General features: G+C 37.3%; 1 protein-coding gene across 3 annotated transcripts; it reads left to right on the top strand.

The window, feature by feature from the left end:
- Positions 1-295: 295 nt before the first annotated feature.
- On the top strand, positions 296-17745 carry TLR3 (toll like receptor 3). Of its 3 annotated transcripts, none has more exons than XM_073902332.1 (6): positions 296-724; positions 7208-7662; positions 9842-10033; positions 12625-14477; positions 14708-14876; positions 16617-17745. In XM_073902332.1, the coding sequence occupies exons 2-6, from the start codon at positions 7219-7221 to the stop codon at positions 16629-16631; spliced, it is 2673 nt and encodes an 890-aa protein (XP_073758433.1). In that variant the 5' UTR covers positions 296-724; positions 7208-7218; the 3' UTR covers positions 16632-17745. The 3 variants fall into 3 exon arrangements, with proteins under 3 accessions (XP_073758433.1, XP_073758432.1, XP_073758431.1); XM_073902331.1 differs by lacking the exon at positions 16617-17745 and adding an exon at positions 15083-16584; XM_073902330.1 differs by lacking the exon at positions 16617-17745 and having other exon boundaries at positions 14708-16583.
- The last annotated feature ends 250 nt before the right edge of the window (positions 17746-17995 follow it).

A 17995-nucleotide genomic window follows, 5' to 3' on the forward strand; every position in this document is an offset into this window, starting at 1 on the left:
TTTAACTAGTCAGTGAAGTTTATTGAGAACTAACTGGTGAATCTGGACTTCTCTGGGCACATCTGTTTGCTCGCTAACAGGCTCTAACTATGGAAACTGGAGTAGCATGAGTTAGGACTGGCTTTTGGCTTTGCAGGGGCCAGCAGTTTCTCTATTACAAACTAGGTGCCTTCTTGCATCAAAAGGTTAATTTCTGCATTACTTATCATCCTGGGTTGCTAAGAAGATAAGGGAAGTGAAAGTATTTAGCTTTGATTAGGGATTGAGGTTTTTTCTCACTTTGACCATACTCTACTAGGTTCTGACAGTTTTGCATCAGTCTTTGGGAAAAAAATAGAGGAATTCACTCTCAGGTATCTGCTAACCTCTAGAGTACTAGCCCTGCCCACGCCAAGGGAGGTCCCACTTTTTCAGCTTCTCTGTTGCTAAATCTGTGACCCTTTTAATGAAACCCAAGGGATTGTACACAAGGCAGAAAAGCAAGACATTTTTAAGAAGCAATTTAATATTTCTCTTCCTGATATTGTGCTTTTTTCCCTTTGCACTTCTTAGAATCCAAGAACTATAAGAAGCTTGCTTTTTTTTTTCCTTTTTTTTTTTTTTCTTTTCTTTTTTTAGTTTCACTTTCAAGATTGCAGCAAATCTGCCATGCCTTCCTGGTGAAAACGACTGAATTTGGACTAATGAAAAAAGGAACGGTCGGCTGTTATCAGAGTAAATGAAGGTATATCTTTAAAATTCTTACTGGGATAAGATCTCTCATGTTTGCTAGAGCTGGGACCGCACGTTGGTTTTAGTATTCTTTGGTCTTTCTTTGGTCTGGTGCTTGAAATCTAGTCAGAATCAACAAGGAGAATGGAAGAAAAGAGAGATGATAGAGGTGTGGGGAGAAGTGTATCATAACTCAGTGTACATGTAATAGCAAGAATTTATAATTAACATAATAAAATCCTTTAGACAGTAATTAATTTTATTTTTCTTTGTGGATTTCTGGACCTGGAAAAGCACATTAGGAAATTTATGGAGATCATTTTGCAATAGCCTTTTTTTTTTTAATCATATCTTTGGGGCGCCTGGGTGGCTCAGTTGGTTAAGCATCTGCCTTCAGCTCAGGTCATGATCCCGGGGTTCTGGGATCAAGCCCCGCCTGGGGCTCCCTGCTCAGCGGGAAGTCTGCTTTTCCCTCTGTCCCTCTGCCTCCCCTCCCCAACCCCCTGCTCTTGTGTGCTTTCTCTCTCAAATAAATAAATAAATAAAATCATATCTTTGTCTTAAAGTTACAGAGCCCTGTGAGCTTGAAAGAGCTTCTCTCCTTTCCTCAGTTTTGTTGGCTGGAGAGGAGACAGAAGCTGGCATTTTAGGATAATGCGCTTGAAAAGGAGAAAACGCTTCAGGTGTTCCTGGGAGTACAAAAGTGGCTTCTTTGACCTCATAAAGGAAAGCGGAGGAAGGTGACAAGTAGAAAGGAGTTTAGATGTATAGGTTGATCAGAAAGCAGCACTGGCAGGTGCAGGTGCTTCAGATGAAATCTGAGAAGTCAGCCTCGGGCAGTAGTAGCTCAGGAGGTTACCTCCCAATTTTGCAATAGGATTGTGTGTTTGTGTGTGTCTACAGTTAGGTGTTACCTGTATACATTCAGGGGAAAAAAAAAAAAGTATTGTGAAGTGCACAAACCAAACTGGAGAAGCCGACTAAATAGTGGTTAGCTCTAAGTAGCCTGGCTCCAGACTCCATGTCTTCATCATGACGCAATATTATGTCTCACTTGGGGGCGCCTGGGTGGCTCAGTTGTTTAAGCGTCTGCCTTCGGCTCAGGTCATGGTCCCAGGGTCCTGGAATCGAGCCCCGCATGGGGCTCCCTGCTCAGTGGGGAGTCTGTTTCTCCCTCTCCCACTCCCCCTGCTTGTGTTCCCTCTCTCACTGTGTCTCTCTCTGTCAAAATAAATAAAATCTTAAAAAAAAAAATTCTCTTTCACTTGGACACATGTAATTCGATGTACCCTGAAAGGCCTTTCTAAAATTGCAAGGCCCACTGAGTCCTATTTTCCATCTTTTTAGTTTTCTTTGCTTCTATTATGTCTCATACAATAGCAATTTTTTCCCTTCTGTTTCATCCTCTAACTGTATTTTCATTTGTTTCACTGAATCAAATTCCAGAATAACTTTTGCATACAGTTTGCATAGTTATAAACTTACCAAACCTTTGCATATTTCAAAATGCTTTCCCCCCTTATCGTGAATTGTTCCACTGGAAATGAAATTTTAGGTTCAAAGTTTCCCCTGATCATTTTGGAAGCTCATCACTACTGTTTTCTAGTGGCTGGTGTTGCTGATGAAAAGTTTTCTACCATTCAGGATCTTTTTCTTTTGGAAATAATTGATCATATGTTCTCCTTTGAAGGTTTTAGGATCTTTTTTCTTGTGAATGGCCACAATTCCGAAGTTTCATAAGATTCTCTCTGTGGATTTTCCTTTTTCGCTCCTCCTGCCTCCCATTTGGTGAGTCTTTTCCATGTGATGAATGTATTTTCAGATCTGGGAATGTCTTTCAGTCCTTCAGGGATATTCTTTGTAAATAGATTAGTCCTTTTCAGTAATTCTGATCTTTATCTATAGCCCTTCCAGAAGAGATAAATGTCACCCAGACAAGGAAGAGAATATATTGCAGGGACCGTAAGTGTGAGTTGGTAAACACAAGGAGAAGCATTTGTGGTGCAGGGAAGAGAGGTGTGGGAGAATCTCAGAGAGGTGAGGTTTGGGGAGTTAGTTCCTGATTTCCAGAATGTATTGTTTCCAGCTCCAAATTTTTCATGTATCTGAACAATTTGGTGAGGGGCCTCACAGCTGGCCTGGGCTGTGATATTTGTCATAGCCTATAAATATAAAAATCGTGTATAGCTTTACAATACTTAGTGCCAGTATTATAAAGGCCATAAAGTAATTAATAGAAACTGACTTTTCTTCTGTTTCTGAGAACTAGATTAGAATAAAAGTAAAACCACTATATTTTAAGAGCCAATTAGAACAATTATAAATACTCATACTAGTTCTATTTTCCTGCAATTAATCCTCTAAAGTGATGTTATTCTCTAAAACTTATCTGGAACTCTTCTTATGACATGACTTTTAGAGCTTATGGAAAACCTAACTTATTTAAATATCATTTTTATTGATCCATCTGCATACATTGAAGATGTATTTGATTTTTTAAAATATCTGAAAGTGAAACTAGGTAAATGATCGTACCAGAGACTATCGCATTAGGTACATATCCCACCAAAATAAAGTTGTGTCCATTTATGGAGGTGAAACGTTTTCTTGAGCTGATTAACTGCCCATGGAAAGCTATTCATTCAACATGTATTTATTCAATATTCGCTATGGTCCAGTCATTGTTCTAGACACAGGCAAAGCAATACAGAGTAAAGACAATCATGTCCTCTACTCCTATAACTTTATACTCTAGTCAGGTGGAATAGTTAATTAAATAATAAGTAAAATTATTTCAGATAATTCCCATCAACCATGGCACGGAAAAAACAATCTAGGAAAAGAATAACAAATAGAAGGATTTACGCTTCTGGGGCGCCTGGGCGGCTCAGTCGTTAAGCGTCCACCTTCGGCTCAGGTCATGATCCCAGGTGCTGGGATCGAGCCCCGCATTGGGCTCTTTGTTTGGCAGGAAGCCTGCTTCTCCCTCTCCCACTCCCCCTGCTTGTATTCTCTCTCTCGCTGTATCTCTCTGTCAAATAAATAAAATCATTAAAAAAAAAAGAGAGAAGGATTTACACTTCTTAATTCAAGGTTTACTATGAAGCCACAGTAATCAAAACAATGTGGTGTTGGCGTAAGAACTGACAAATGTTTCCATGTAAGAGAGTGGTGAGCCCAGATATAGACCCACACTTAAATCCACCCACACTTACTTGGTTTTTAAGAAGGATACTGAAGCAATCCAGTGGAGAAAGGGAAAAAAAAGTCTGACAAACTGGGTGTGCAACTGAAAAACATGAAACTTGACTCTTCCTTCGCATCATACACAACATTTTATTAAAGAGAGATCACAGGCCTTAACCTAACACCTAAAACCATAATCTTTTTTTTTAAAAAAGCATAATTTGGGAGTAGGCAAAGTTTCTTAGACGGGACACAGAAAGCAGTAATAATAAAAAAATGATAAATTAGACTTGATCATAATTATGAAGATATCATCATTCATTAAGAAAATGAGTAGGTAACCCACAAAATGGGAGAGAACACAAATATAAATCTGACAATGGACTGATACTTGTGTATATAAAAAAATTCCTAAATGCAATAATAAATAAGAAACAACCTAATTTTAAAAATGAGTTAAATCTTCAAATATACAAGGGAAAATATACAAATGGACAATAAGCATATAAAAATTATTAAATATCATTAGTCAGCCAAGAAATGAAAATTAAAAACCATAATGAGATATTACTACACACTCATCAGAATGAGTGAAAAATAATAGTGCCAAATGTTGGTAAAGATGTTGGTGGGAGTGTAAAATGGTATAAACTTTACTAAAAGATCTGGCAGTTTCTTATAAAAGTAATTATACTCTACCTTACCAAATGCCCAACAATTTCAATCATGGGTAATTATCCCAAAGAAATCAAGTATATGTTTCCATAAAAACATACAAAGATGTTCATAGTAACTTAATTCATAATTGTGAAAAACTTCACACAATCCATGCGTCTAATAATATCAGCATGGATAAAATATATTTATACAATGGCATACCATTTAGTTAAAAAAAATACTATTTAGTTAAAAAAAAAGAACATCCCAAAACAAGCAACATGGATGAACTTCAAAAATATTTGAGTGAAATATCTCTTATTTAAGAGAGTGAATATGAGCCCATTGTTAGGAAGTTATAAATCACGCAACACTATAGTAGAAAAAAGTCAGAGCTATGATGGTCTCTGGGAGACAGGGATTAGAATGAACTGGAAGGGGATGGGGGAACTCTTTAGGGTTAAGTTTACATAGGTGCATACACATGTCAAAAGTCAGAGAATGTACACTAAAGATTTGTGCATTTCGTTGTATGCAAATTTTATATCAAAAGAAAAACTCAACAAATACTGAACCGAAAGTAGCAATGCACACTCTTTTAGAGGGAAAGGTACTGATGTTGCAGTACACTTTGGTGAACTGGTGGATAGAGGATGGATAGATGAGTAGATATATGATAGTGGAAGAGTGTTCACTGTAAAATTCTGTGAGTTGTGCTGTTGTTTAGGACTTTTCATTAAAAATGCTAGAACAAAATAACTGTGGTAGAGCCATATTCTGTATGAATGGAAATGAGCAAATGCTGCTATAGGACAAGATGTGGATCAGTCTCACAAACCTAATATGGAATTTTAAAAAGGCATACAATGATACATAGCGCAGAATTCCATTAACATGTACATCAAAAGCAAGTAAACTTAAACTTTCTGTGTATGACATAATGAAGTGCTTGTCTGGGGAAGGAGGAGTGGTGGCTGGGCAGGAGCATGAGGGAGGTCTCGGGGGGCTCATTGTGCTCTATTTCCTGCTATGAGTGGTGAATGCACTGACATGCTCTTGATGAAAATTCAACAAGCTGTACATTCATGATTTGTGTACTGTTCTGTATATATTTAAAATATAATTACTGGGGCGCCTGGGTGGCTCAGTCGTTAAGCGTCTGCCTTCGGCTCAGGTCATGATCCCAGAGTCCTGGAATTGAGCCCCACATAGGGTTCCCTCCTCCGCGGGAAGCCTGCTTCTCCCTCTGCCACTCCCCCTGCTTGTGTTCCCTCTCTCGCTGTGTCTCTCTCTGTCAAATAAATAAAATCTTTAAAAAATATATATATGATTTAAATTCAAAATTTAAATTTAAAAAGTACATATATAATACAAATCCTGATACAAAAAGCTGAGCTTTTATCTAGAAATATAGAATAAAAAGATAAAAAGGTGGAATATGAAAGGAAATTTTATTTTTTTTAATTATTTATTTTAGAGAGAAATAGAGAGCAAGAGTGCAAGAGCAAGGGGTGGGGGAGGGGCAGAGAGAGAATCCTTAGGCAGACTCCCTGCTCAGCAGGGAGACTGACTCAGGGCTGGATCCTGGACCCTGAGATCATGACCCGAGCTGAAACCAAGAGTTGGATGCATAACTGACTGAGCCACCCAGATGCCCCTAAAAGGGAACTTTAAATACAGATAAGATCACATGAAGGGCCAATGTTTACCTAAAAGTGGTTTTAAAGGAGAGAACACAGGAAAAGAAAGAGGGGAAATGATCCAAATAGTAATAGAAAAAGAAAGCTAAAAATTTAAGGAAGACATGAGTCCTCAGACTGACAATGGCTTAGGGTGTATATCTACATTTTAGAGGGAAGATTTAGCATGAAATATCCTTGTGAAATTTTACATTACCAAGGATAAAGAAAAAGACACTTAAGAGAAAACAGAGAGTAAAATAAAGTTATCTTTTACATAAAGGAAAGAAAACCAGATGGGCATGGTTTCTTCTTAGCAACAACGGATACTAAAAGACAATGGAATAATGCCTTCATGACTTTGCAGAAAAAGTATTTTGAACCTCAAATAGCCTATACATCAAAATCATATGACAAAAGAACAAAAACAAATATTCAAGAACTTAAAAGATAAAACCTCCTATAGGTATTTTGGGGAAAGAGGGGGAAGAGCTACTCAAGGAGACACTTTAGTCAAAAATATTTCAAGAAAGAAGGTACTGAAATCCATGATAGTGACATTAACCTAGGAATATGGTGGAATGGACTCCAAGATGATAACCAAATAGCAGGTGTCAGACATATCCCTCCACACTTGTCATCTACCCAAGAGAATGATGAAGAAGGTAATTAATCTTGGTGTTACAGAAATGAAATCACATATTGTGCTTCTCTCAAAAAGGCATTGCATTGAAACTGGGATGGAGGTGAAGAATGAAGAGGGAGTTTGTATGCTCCATTTTTTACTTTTCGGTGCTATTTGATTTATTCCCATTTGATGTATTGCTTGTATAATACATACTTGTATATCATAGAAGTTGTGAGTCCAAAGATCATACGTAGTTCACATTTAGTTATCTGTTTTACAAGGAAAATACCAATGCCTATGAAAACCTATGTTACTAATGTCTCTTACTTGTTTACGTTTCTTTTAGAGGCGAGAATCATGAACCAGAGTTTACCTTTTCATATCTACTACTTTTTGGGACTGTTGCCCTTGTGGATACTGTGTACATCTTCTGCCAATAAATGTGTTGTTAGACAAGAAGTAGCTGACTGCAGTCATCTGAAGTTGACTCAAGTGCCTGATGACCTTCCGGCAAACATAACAGTGTTGAATCTCACCCATAATCAGCTCCGAAGATTACCATCTGCCAATTTTACAAGATATAGCCAACTTACTATCTTGGATGGAGGATTTAACTCCATCTCAAAACTGGAGCCAGAATTGTGCCAAAAACTCCCCCTGTTGGAAATTCTGAATCTCCAACACAATGAGCTATCTCACCTTTCAGATCAAACTTTTGTCTTCTGCATGAATTTGACTGAACTCCATCTAATGTCCAATCCAATCAAGAAAATTCAAAATAATCCCTTTCAAAACCTGAAGGTAAGATGAAAATGTTCATCTCCATATAAAAAATTAAAAATATGTTATCTCATGTTAAGTTTTCAAGTCACTTATGAATCTTTAGACTTTGTATCTAAATATCAAGGTGAAGAATAAGAAAACCAATCTTACCCCGTTTATGTTTGAAAATGTTTTCAAAAGGCAAAATAGCATCTTAAAACCAATTTCAGTCTTAATTTTTAAAGAACTTTGCCTCTCTTTCTCCCTCCCACTAAAAATTCAACTTAGAGGGGAGACTGGGTGGCTCAGTCGTTAAGCGTCTGCCTTAGGCTCAGGTCATGATCCCAGGATCCTGGGATCGAGCCCCGCATCGGGTTCCCCGCTCCGTGGGAAGCCTGCTTCTCCCTCTCCCACTCCCCCTGCTTGTGTTCCCTCTCTCGCTGTGTCTCTCTCTGTCAAATAAATAAATAAACAAACAAACAAACAAATAAATAAATAAATAAAAATTCAACTTAGATACAACAGGTAGAGATCAAAGAAGAATCTGATCTGTCATAACCAGAGAAGAATCAGAATATACCGCGAGGAACACAGCAAATAAAGCTCTCAGTGCTGCTGATTTAGTACCTGAAGTAATAACAAAAAAGGCCATATCCAAATTCTGACTTAAATGAAGTTAACAAATTGATGGATGATAAAGCAAATTGTTCAATTAAAAATTACCTACTCTTGGGGCGCCTGGGTGGCTCAGTCATTAAGTGTCTGCCTTCGGCTCAGGTCAGGATCCCAGGGTCCTGGGATCGAGCCCCGCATCGGGCTCCCTGCTCCCCGGGGATCTGGCTTCTCCCTCTCACACTCCTCCTGCTGTGTTCCCTCTCTCACTGTCTCTTTCTGTCAAATAAATAAATAAAATCTTTTTTAAAAAAATTGCATACTCTTGATTTAAGAAATCTCTTTACAAGATTGCTTTTCCAATGGCCACCATCTTTTTTTTCAGTACTTTGCTTGAATTTTGCATGTGTGAAAACGTATGTTATTGTCTCTCAATCTGAGGCAATTATTAAGTACTTTTCTTAAACCAAAGCCATTTTTAAAACTCTTTGTTTTCTTCATTTTATGGATGTAGAAAAAATTGGCATTCTTTGACCTCATGTGCCAAGAATAGTGTACAAACTTAAATATGCGTAGAAACATTTATAAAATGATTTGCTTGCTGGTGATTTGAAAATTCTTTCTTGTGCCTCCTTAGATTCTGAAGTGGACGAAATGTCTTTGGACACAAAGGCCTCAAAATCTGGTTAGAGTAATCCTTGGCAAAATCTTCTTTTATTTTTAAAACATAAATAAAAGTCTTACTCTCTTTAAACACATTACATAAGATTCTGCCCTAATATATATCAGCTTTTCATTACCTTTTACCCGAGTGGAAGTCTGTGTGCTAAAAAGTAGCACTAGGGTGGTAAAATGTCCCATGAAACAAACAAAAATGAATATTCTGCACTAGTCATGATGCAAAATTTACATAAGTGTCAGTCTTTCTCAATATAAAAAATCTTTTTAAGATCTCATGGACAGCAAAGTTCTACTCATACTTCTTTAAGAAGAAAATTTTTTCTTCTTTTTTTCTGTTGTTTAGTTTCAAGGCTGATGCATGACACTCTTTGTTTGTTAAGCCACATGAATATTCTTCACATCATAAAGAAATGCTTATTATAAATAAATGCTTATTTTTTAAGATTTTATTTATTCTTGTGAGAGAGAGAGAGAGAGCTTGAGTGCACAAGTGGGGGTTGGAAGGGGCAGACTGAGAAGACCCCCCGCTGAGCAGGGAGCCAGAAGCGGGGCTCAATCCCAGGACCTTGAGATCATGACCTGAGCTGAAGGCAGATGTTTAAGCAACTGAGCCACCCAGGTACCCCTAAATAAATGCTTATTATGAATACTCCTTATATCATGAATAAATGAGCTTAAGTCCTTTTATTTTGGTAAGAGAAATAAAATGATTATTTTTTAAATGAATCGAAGTAAGAAACAAAACCCTTGCAATAATGGTATTTTCAATCACACAAAGATTTTTTTATTACTCCTACTGTCAGTTTTCTAGGATAGTAGAGAGGTAACTTTTTGCTGTTATTTCTGAGTTATTTCTAAGATTCAGGTACATTTAAAGGAACTGTTTTTGGAGGCAAGACTAACGTATATCTTTTTGCTTTCTCAGAATTTAATCAAATTAGATCTATCTCATAATGGTTTATCATCTACTAAATTAGGAAGTCAGCTCCAACTGGAAAATCTCCAAGAGCTTCTGTTATCAAATAATAAAATTAATGTACTGAGACCTGAAGAACTTGATTTCCTTGGTAATTCTTCTTTAAAAAAATTAGAGTTGTCATCAAATCCAATTAAAGAGGTAAGAAGTAAGGTAAAATTATTTTGTGTTCTACCTTCAAGTGTGGGCAGTCCCTAACTGTGTCACATGGATAAGAATCTAAAGGTTCCTAGAGAAAGGGGTGATAATGTTTGCCACGTCTTCCAGAAATCCTTCATACTTCCTGCTTGGGGCCATTGATGTCATCCTCACAAAAAGAGTCTGGTAGCAGTAAGGAGCTGGGGCTCCGCTGTCTAACGGAAGTGGGTTAAAATCCCTGTTCCAATTACAGGCTAGTACTTGGACCTTGGGGAACCTACTTAACCTCTCTGCGTCTTACTTTCCTCACTTGAAAAGTGGAAACAATACTATTTATCCCATAAAATCTCTGAAAGAATTAAAATAGCATGGTAGTTAAGAGGACGAGCTTTAGAGTTGGGTTAGCTAGCTCTGCATCTGGGCTTTCTCTCCTAATGATTGTGTAATCAGGCAAATTATTCAAATTCTTCATGCTCCAGTTCCCCAGCTGTAAAATTGGTAAAATAATAACTATGTCATAGGCTGTATGGTAAAGAATTTAGCAGTGTCTGGCATGTAAGTGCTCCATAAATGATAACTAGCATTAAATTATTATAAAAATCCTCTTATAATGGGATCTACCTAACTAACCTTCTCTTTGGATCCATGATAGTCAATTCATTAACTACTTTCATATACAGGTATGTCTGTATTTTATTCCTTTACAGGCTGAGAATAAGAATATTGGAAATCATAAACTAAGTCAGATTTTTAAAAGCTGTATTCATTTTCAGAATAAAAATAGACTGTGTATTGGTCCTGAGATAATAAAATATAAACAAACAACAAATGAACATTTTACTCAATACTCAGGCTAAGTTTTGAACAGCATGTTTTTAAAATTTAGAACATTTCATGTAGAAGTCTTATAAAATACGTAAGTAGTGGGGGGGTGATAAAAATCATCCAAAAGCCCACATTCCAGAGACGGCCACTATTAGCATTTGGGTATTTTTATCTCCAGCTTTCCTCCAAGTGATAATAAGAAAAAACAGCAGATGAAATTCAGAGTACAAATTCAAAATAAACTGTGTGTCAGACACTGTGATAAGTTCTATATACATATATTTTTAAAAAAATTTTTTACATAGTCCTGTAATTAACTTATTCTTACCATCATTTTACGCAAGGGTAAATTGAGATAAGGAAGGATTGAGGAACTTGCCCAAGGTCTCACAAGTGGTTATCTGGTGACAGAACTGGGTTTGTAGCAGTGTTAGATCAGAGCCCATGCTCTCGATAGCTGTTCCATGTTGCCTCCCTCTGGCGACAGCGTGTCCAGCCTTTTAAAAGTAATATCATAAGGAATATGACTCAGCCATCAGGAAGGCTGAATGCCCAACTTGTGCATCAGCATGGATGGGACTGGAGGAGATGATGCTAAGTGAAATAAGTCAAGCAGAGAAAGTCATTTATCATACCGTAGCCCTTATTTGTAGAATGTAAGGAACAGCATGGAGGACATTAGGAGAAGGAAGGGAAAAATGGAAGGAGGTAAATCGGAGGGGGAGATGAACCATGAGAGACGATGGACTCTGAGAAACAAACTGAAGGGTCTAGAGGGGACGTTTGAGGGCACATACTGACTGGAGCACTGGGTGTTAAACGCAAACAATCATGGACCACTACATCAAAAACTAATGATGTACTGTATGGTGACTGACATAAAAAAATAATATCATATCATGAACATTCTCCATGTCATTAAGAATTATTCAAAAACTCAATTTTGATTACTGTAAAATAGTGCTGTCGTGTAAGTTCATCCTAATTAATTTAACAATCTTCTGCTTCATAGTCCAATTCCCTTTGCTTACAGTAAAGTACACTTTCTTCCATTAGCCCTCACATCTCACTAAATGACACACAGTAGGAGTCGGAGCCTCTTTGCTCTCCTGGTGTTGAACCACTGCCCAGGACTGGCTGCTCCCCTCTGGATTCCTTCACTCCTCCTGCCTTCTGTTCTCTCGTTCTGGTGCTGAACCCCACCCAAGGCTTCTGGTGAGGGAGTGGGGTCAGAGCAGAAGGGATCTGAAAGCACTAGCATGAAATAAAGTCGGGAGAAAAAACTGTAGTGGAAAGACAAAGAGCAAGGCTGGAGCTCAGAGTCACAGAAGGGCAAGTGGGAGTCATTGTTTCATAATAGAATCCACCCATTCATTTCATGTGTTCATTGAGAACTGCGGTCATCAAGACAAACAGGATCTGCCCCAGTGGTGACTTTACAAATACCTTATTAATTACAATTATACTCAGAGCAAGTAAAAGCACCAGGGACCTAACCTAGACTGGGAGGTCAGGGAAAGCCCCTTGACGAGAAGACCCTTAAATGCTGGGTGGAAGGTAGTCAGAGGCCCGGAAGGGTGAGGGGTTAGAACAGGAGGGGGCTGTTGCAGGCACAGAGTAAGGAGTGGTGCAGCGGAGGTGTGGGGAAGAAATGCAGAGAAGATGGTGAAGGGGAATGGGACTGAGTAAAGAATTGTTTAAGCTTTTCAAGAGTCATGCAGATGCCACTGTGTTTTGGTTATTAACCTCCTTTCCCCCCCTAACTTTAGTTCTCTCCAGGGTGTTTTCATGCAATTGGAAAATTATTCGGTCTCTCTCTGAACAATGCTCAACTGACCCCCAGCCTCACAGAGAAGCTCTGTTTGGAACTGTCAAACACAAGCATTCAGAATCTATCCCTGAGCAACACCCAGCTGTACAGAACGAGCAATCTGACTTTCGTTGGATTGAAGCACACAAATCTCACCATGCTCGATCTTTCCCACAACAACTTAAATGTGATTGAGAATAATTCCTTTGCTTGGCTTCCACATCTAGAATATTTCTTCCTGGAGTATAATAACATAGAGCATTTGTTTTCTCACTCCTTTTATGGGCTTCTCAACGTGAGATACCTGGATTTGCGACGCTCTTTTTCTAAACAAAGCATTTCCCTTGCTTTGCATCCCAAGATTGATGATTTTTCCTTTCAGTGGCTAAAATGTTTGGAGTATCTTAACATGGAAGACAACAACTTTCCAGGCATAAAAAGCAATATGTTCACGGGATTGATAAAGCTGAAACACTTAAGTCTCTCCAACTCCTTCGCAAGTTTGCGGACTTTAACCAATGAAACATTTTTGTCCCTTGCTCAGTCTCCTTTAGTCACACTCAATCTAACCAAAAACAAAATCTCAAAAATTGAGAGTGGTGCTTTTTCTTGGCTGGGCCGCCTACAGGTACTCGACCTTGGCCTTAATGAAATCGGACAAGAACTCACGGGCCACGAATGGAGAGGTTTAGAAAATATTGTTGAAATCTACCTTTCCTACAACAAATGCCTACAACTGACTAGCAGCTCTTTTGCCTTGGTTCCAAGCCTCCGACGACTGATGCTCCGAAGAGTGGCCCTTAGAAATGTGGACGGCTCCCCTTCACCTTTTCATCCTCTTCGAAACTTGACTATTCTGGATCTAAGCAACAACAATATAGCCAACATAAATGCTGAGCTGTTGGAGGGTCTTGAGAAACTAGAAATTCTGGATTTGCAGCATAACAACTTAGCAAGGCTATGGAAACGTGCAAACCCCGGTGGTCCTGTTCATTTTCTAAAGGGTCTTTCTCACCTCCACATTCTTAATTTAGAGTCTAATGGCTTTGATGAGATCCCAGCAGAGGTATTCAAGGACTTATTTGAATTAAAAAGCCTTTATTTAGGATTGAATAATTTAAACATATTTCCACCATCTGTCTTTGATGGTCAGGCATCTCTAAAGTCATTGAACCTTCAGAAGAATCTCATAACATCAGTTGAGAAGAATGTTTTTGGGCCAGCCTTCAGGAACCTGAGTAATTTAGATATGAGCTTTAATCCCTTTGATTGTACCTGTGAAAGTATTGCCTGGTTTGTTAATTGGATTAACCGGACCCACACCAACATCTCTGAGCTATCAAGCCATTACCTCTGCAATACTCCACCTCAATATCATGGTTTCCCTGTGATGCTTTTTGATATATCACCCTGCAAAGACAGTGCCCCCTTTAAACTCTTTTTCATAATAAATACCAGTGTCTCATTGATTTTTATCGTTATCGTACTGCTTATCCATTTTGAAGGCTGGAGGATATCTTTTTATTGGAATGTTTTAGTGCATCGAATTCTTGGTTTCAAAGAAATAGACAGACAGCCAGAACAGTTTGAATATGCAGCTTATATAATTCATGCCTATAAAGATAAGGATTGGGTCTGGGAACACTTCTTTTCAATGGAAGAAAAAGATCAAACTCTCAAATTTTGTCTCGAAGAAAGGGACTTTGAGGCAGGTGTCCTTGAACTCGAATCAATTGTTAATAGCATCAAAAGGAGCAGAAAAACTATTTTTGTTGTAACACAGAATCTACTAAAAGATCCATTATGCAAAAGGTAGGTGAACATTGTGAAATTTTAAGTGTGTACTTATTTTTTTTGATTGAGCTTTTAAATATTACTTACATTATGACTCACAACTCAAAGAATTTTAAAAATAAATTTCTTAAAAAAATAACCTGATTATTAGGGACAGATAAAAACAAACTTAAGGAGGATGTGAGAGCTTTTGGCTGTTAAAAACTGTATACTGGTATATAACGTATTTCAATACTTTTTTCCCCTAGATTCAAGGTGCACCAAGCAGTTCAACAAGCTATTGAACAAAATCTGGATTCCATTATATTGATCTTTCTTGAGGAGATCCCAGATTATAAACTGAACCATGCACTCTGTTTGCGAAGAGGGATGTTTAAGTCTCACTGCATCTTGAGCTGGCCAGTTCAGAAAGAACGGGTAAATGCCTTTCATCATAAATTGCAAGTAGCGCTTGGATCCAGAAATTCAATACATTAAATTTATTTCAAGACTAAGGTAACAGAGGAGTAACTTTCCCAACTTAAAAAGTTTCGTAGTCAATTTAGGCTTTATTTGAAAATAATGTAAATCTGTTTATTCATATTCAGAGAGTATTGTCCCATGATTCTATCTCTCTATCGCAGGCCTTTTATTACCAGCTGAGTTAATTGGACCCAAAATAAACATATAAGAATATCTTCTACGAATGAATATACAATTGGTTACTGAGGTCTATGACAACTTAAGAAAGTTTTAAAATATTCCTCATTCAAAGAAAAGTTAGAATTATGGGAAGGTTTCTGATAATTATATTTGGAGTTTTTTTAGATGCACTCAGTAGAATAAGAGATAATTGTTTTAGTGGATACAATGCTCTTTCAACTGTGAAAGAGTAAAATACATACCCCAATTTTTAAAAGCTTAGGTATAGTATTTTTTTTTTCATTTGGAAAGCTTTTATTTTAGTGGTGCCTGTCTCAGTGTTGATTTTGTTAAGTGTTAAATCCCATTTTAATATACAGATTCATGGTCAGAAAACATTTACGGTTCATTTTGATCACTTAGTAAAATAAACATTTTAATAAATACTTACTTATATTTTCCTGACATTTGGGTTTCTGCTATAGGTGTTAGAAGAAACAATCCTCTTACTTAAAAATATTACAAAAAAAAAACAAAAACACAAGATTACAGAAAGGCTTGCTTCCTGAAGGTTAATTAGTAGATTGGCTTTGTGGAGATAAAATATTCTTTTCTCTTGGTCACAGAGTCAGGGGATGGCCCTGGTCAAATCATTTGGTCCCACTGGGATTCTTTGACTCCTGATTTTGGAAATTATGGTGATAAACAAAATCTTAAATAATCCCATATAATTAATGATGACCATGGCATAGTACCTTCACATGAAATATATTATGTCATAAAATTATATGCTATGTACATGTTAGTCCTTTTCTAGAAAGACTATTATTTTAAATTTTATTTTTGTCTTACAATGAAAAGAATCTAATCGGAAATAGACAAGAATAACCTTTTAAAACACCTTTATAGTTCTTGTATTCAAATATAAGAGAGGGTTGAAATGATAAGCTGAGTTAATTTCTATATTAGAAGCACCTGTTTGCTAAATTTAGGGAGCATTTGAGGTATTGCATTTTGGAACTTTGACTTAAATAGTTCAGTATTCTCAGGGGTAAGCTCACAGGATCCTGAAGTAATATCCACTGTTTATCCACTGTATTGCTGGTTCTGAAAGAGTCTATCAACAATGTGAATGTGTGGAGGACTCATTTTCACTTTCCCATTATACATCATCCTTGCACACGAGACACTTGTTCTATAGCTTTTTTTGTTAAAATGTGTTTTCTGCCTGTAAAATAATCTTGCTTTATTTTGGCATCATAAGCTATAAATAAATGAATGAATGACTAAATAAATAAAATTAAACTTTTATGATGCCAAAATAAAATTCACAATTACTGTTTTCCTTGATGTGCTTTGTATGTTATCTGTGTATCACTGGTCTCAATTTCATTAAAATATTTCTAAGTGAATTTTTCTTATGAATTAATGTTTCATCAGTTTGTGAAAAGGCTTTCATTCTCTTATTTATTCGCTTATAAGATAGTTGATCAAATGGCTACAACTTAAATTGAGCTCAAATGTCATTTTTTAAAGTTGCTGAATGGATAGAAGATGCACAAGAGATGACCCATTTAACTGAATATAAGCCAAACTAATAAAAGTTGAGAGTCTTGACATGTGTTTGACCTGCACAGGAAGAAACATCCTGAACTTCAGCAAGCTGTCCATTATAATTGTTCTCAGGAGGAGTCCTCATCCCTGGGGTTTGAAACAAGGGAAGTGCAGGAAAGGATGTTTGTCTGACCTGTTTAATTTCCAAGAGTGAAGTGACTTGCTTGGATGCTGTCAAGGTGGCATCATGTTATCTGTTTACTCCATCTTCTCCATCCTGTTTTTCACTTTCAAAACAAATTCCAGCTGAATCAACATTGAGTTTAAAATCAACCTAGGAATTTAGATTTTACCTAAAAATGGCATCTTTGTGGTTGTAATAAGAAGTAAATGCTATCAGTTTGTTAGCAAGGAGGGGGGTTTTCAATGCCATTTATTTAACGATGTCTAATTATTCAAATGTCTACCTTAGGTTGTTTGTAAAGGGAACTCAATAGTAACTGATGGTGGCCATTGGAAAAAGGAAAGATGCTCAATATGAAGAGGTTAAAAAATATTTCTTGCAATCTTTAGAGGCAGAAAGCAGACTAGTGGCTGTCTGGACCTAGGGATGAGAATGGGGAGTAACTATAAGTGGTGCAAGAGATTTTGGGGTGATGAAAATATTCTAAAATCGGAATGTGGTAACGATTGTACAACTCTGTAAGTTTTTTACTAAGAATCATTGAATCATATTCTTAAAACAGGTGAATTTTATGGTATATGAATTATATATTAATAAAACTGTTAGAAAAATAGTATTCATGGAGCAGTGTGCCTCACCGTGTGCTAAGCATGATGGGGCACAATAGGAGAGGAGCTAAATTGTAGAAAATGGGGCAAGAAGAGTTAGGGTAGGAAGGGACTATCAAAGATGGACCTGAACAAAAGGCTCCATGGGAGAGGATCAGGCCTTTCAAAGGTGGGTAGGATTTTGTTGAGTGCGGAGGCAGGTGGCAGAAGGAACAGTAAGATGGAAGGGAGGAGGCATAAACTTGGTGTTGGATGGCCACAGGGTTGCTGCAGAGGATGGAACCATGCTGTAGAGAGCGTGGCAGAGGAATTTAGATTTAAGGAGTCAGGTGTTTTGAAATTGTAACTTTATGGGTTTCAATTGGCAAAACCAGAAATTATAATAAAATTCCTTCCTGTGATCTATGACTTAGATTTCTGTGACAACCAGGTGAATAGAGGACGTAACTTCTAACTTGACAGTACAAATAGCCAGGCATACTCCCACATCACAGAAGGAGACTTAACCCACTTATTTTTTCCTATAAATGTGGAAATCTATATTAAAGTAACCCAAAGAGTCCAATTAA

The sequence above is a fragment of the Callorhinus ursinus genome, unplaced genomic scaffold (assembly GCF_003265705.2).
Source record: "Callorhinus ursinus isolate GAN/ISIS: 27379988/994484 unplaced genomic scaffold, GSC_fseal_2.0 scaffold17, whole genome shotgun sequence".
NCBI lineage: Eukaryota > Metazoa > Chordata > Mammalia > Carnivora > Otariidae > Callorhinus > Callorhinus ursinus.

Bases quoted from the DNA above. Each gene is read 5' to 3' on its own strand.
- TLR3 (XM_073902330.1), top strand. From the start codon at position 7,219: ATGAACCAGAGTTTACCTTTTCATATCTACTACTTTTTGGGACTGTTG. The intron at 10,034-12,624 runs GTAAGAAGTAAG...CCCTAACTTTAG, and splicing joins CATCAAATCCAATTAAAGAG to TTCTCTCCAGGGTGTTTTCA. The intron at 14,478-14,707 runs GTAGGTGAACAT...TTTTTCCCCTAG, and splicing joins AAAGATCCATTATGCAAAAG to ATTCAAGGTGCACCAAGCAG.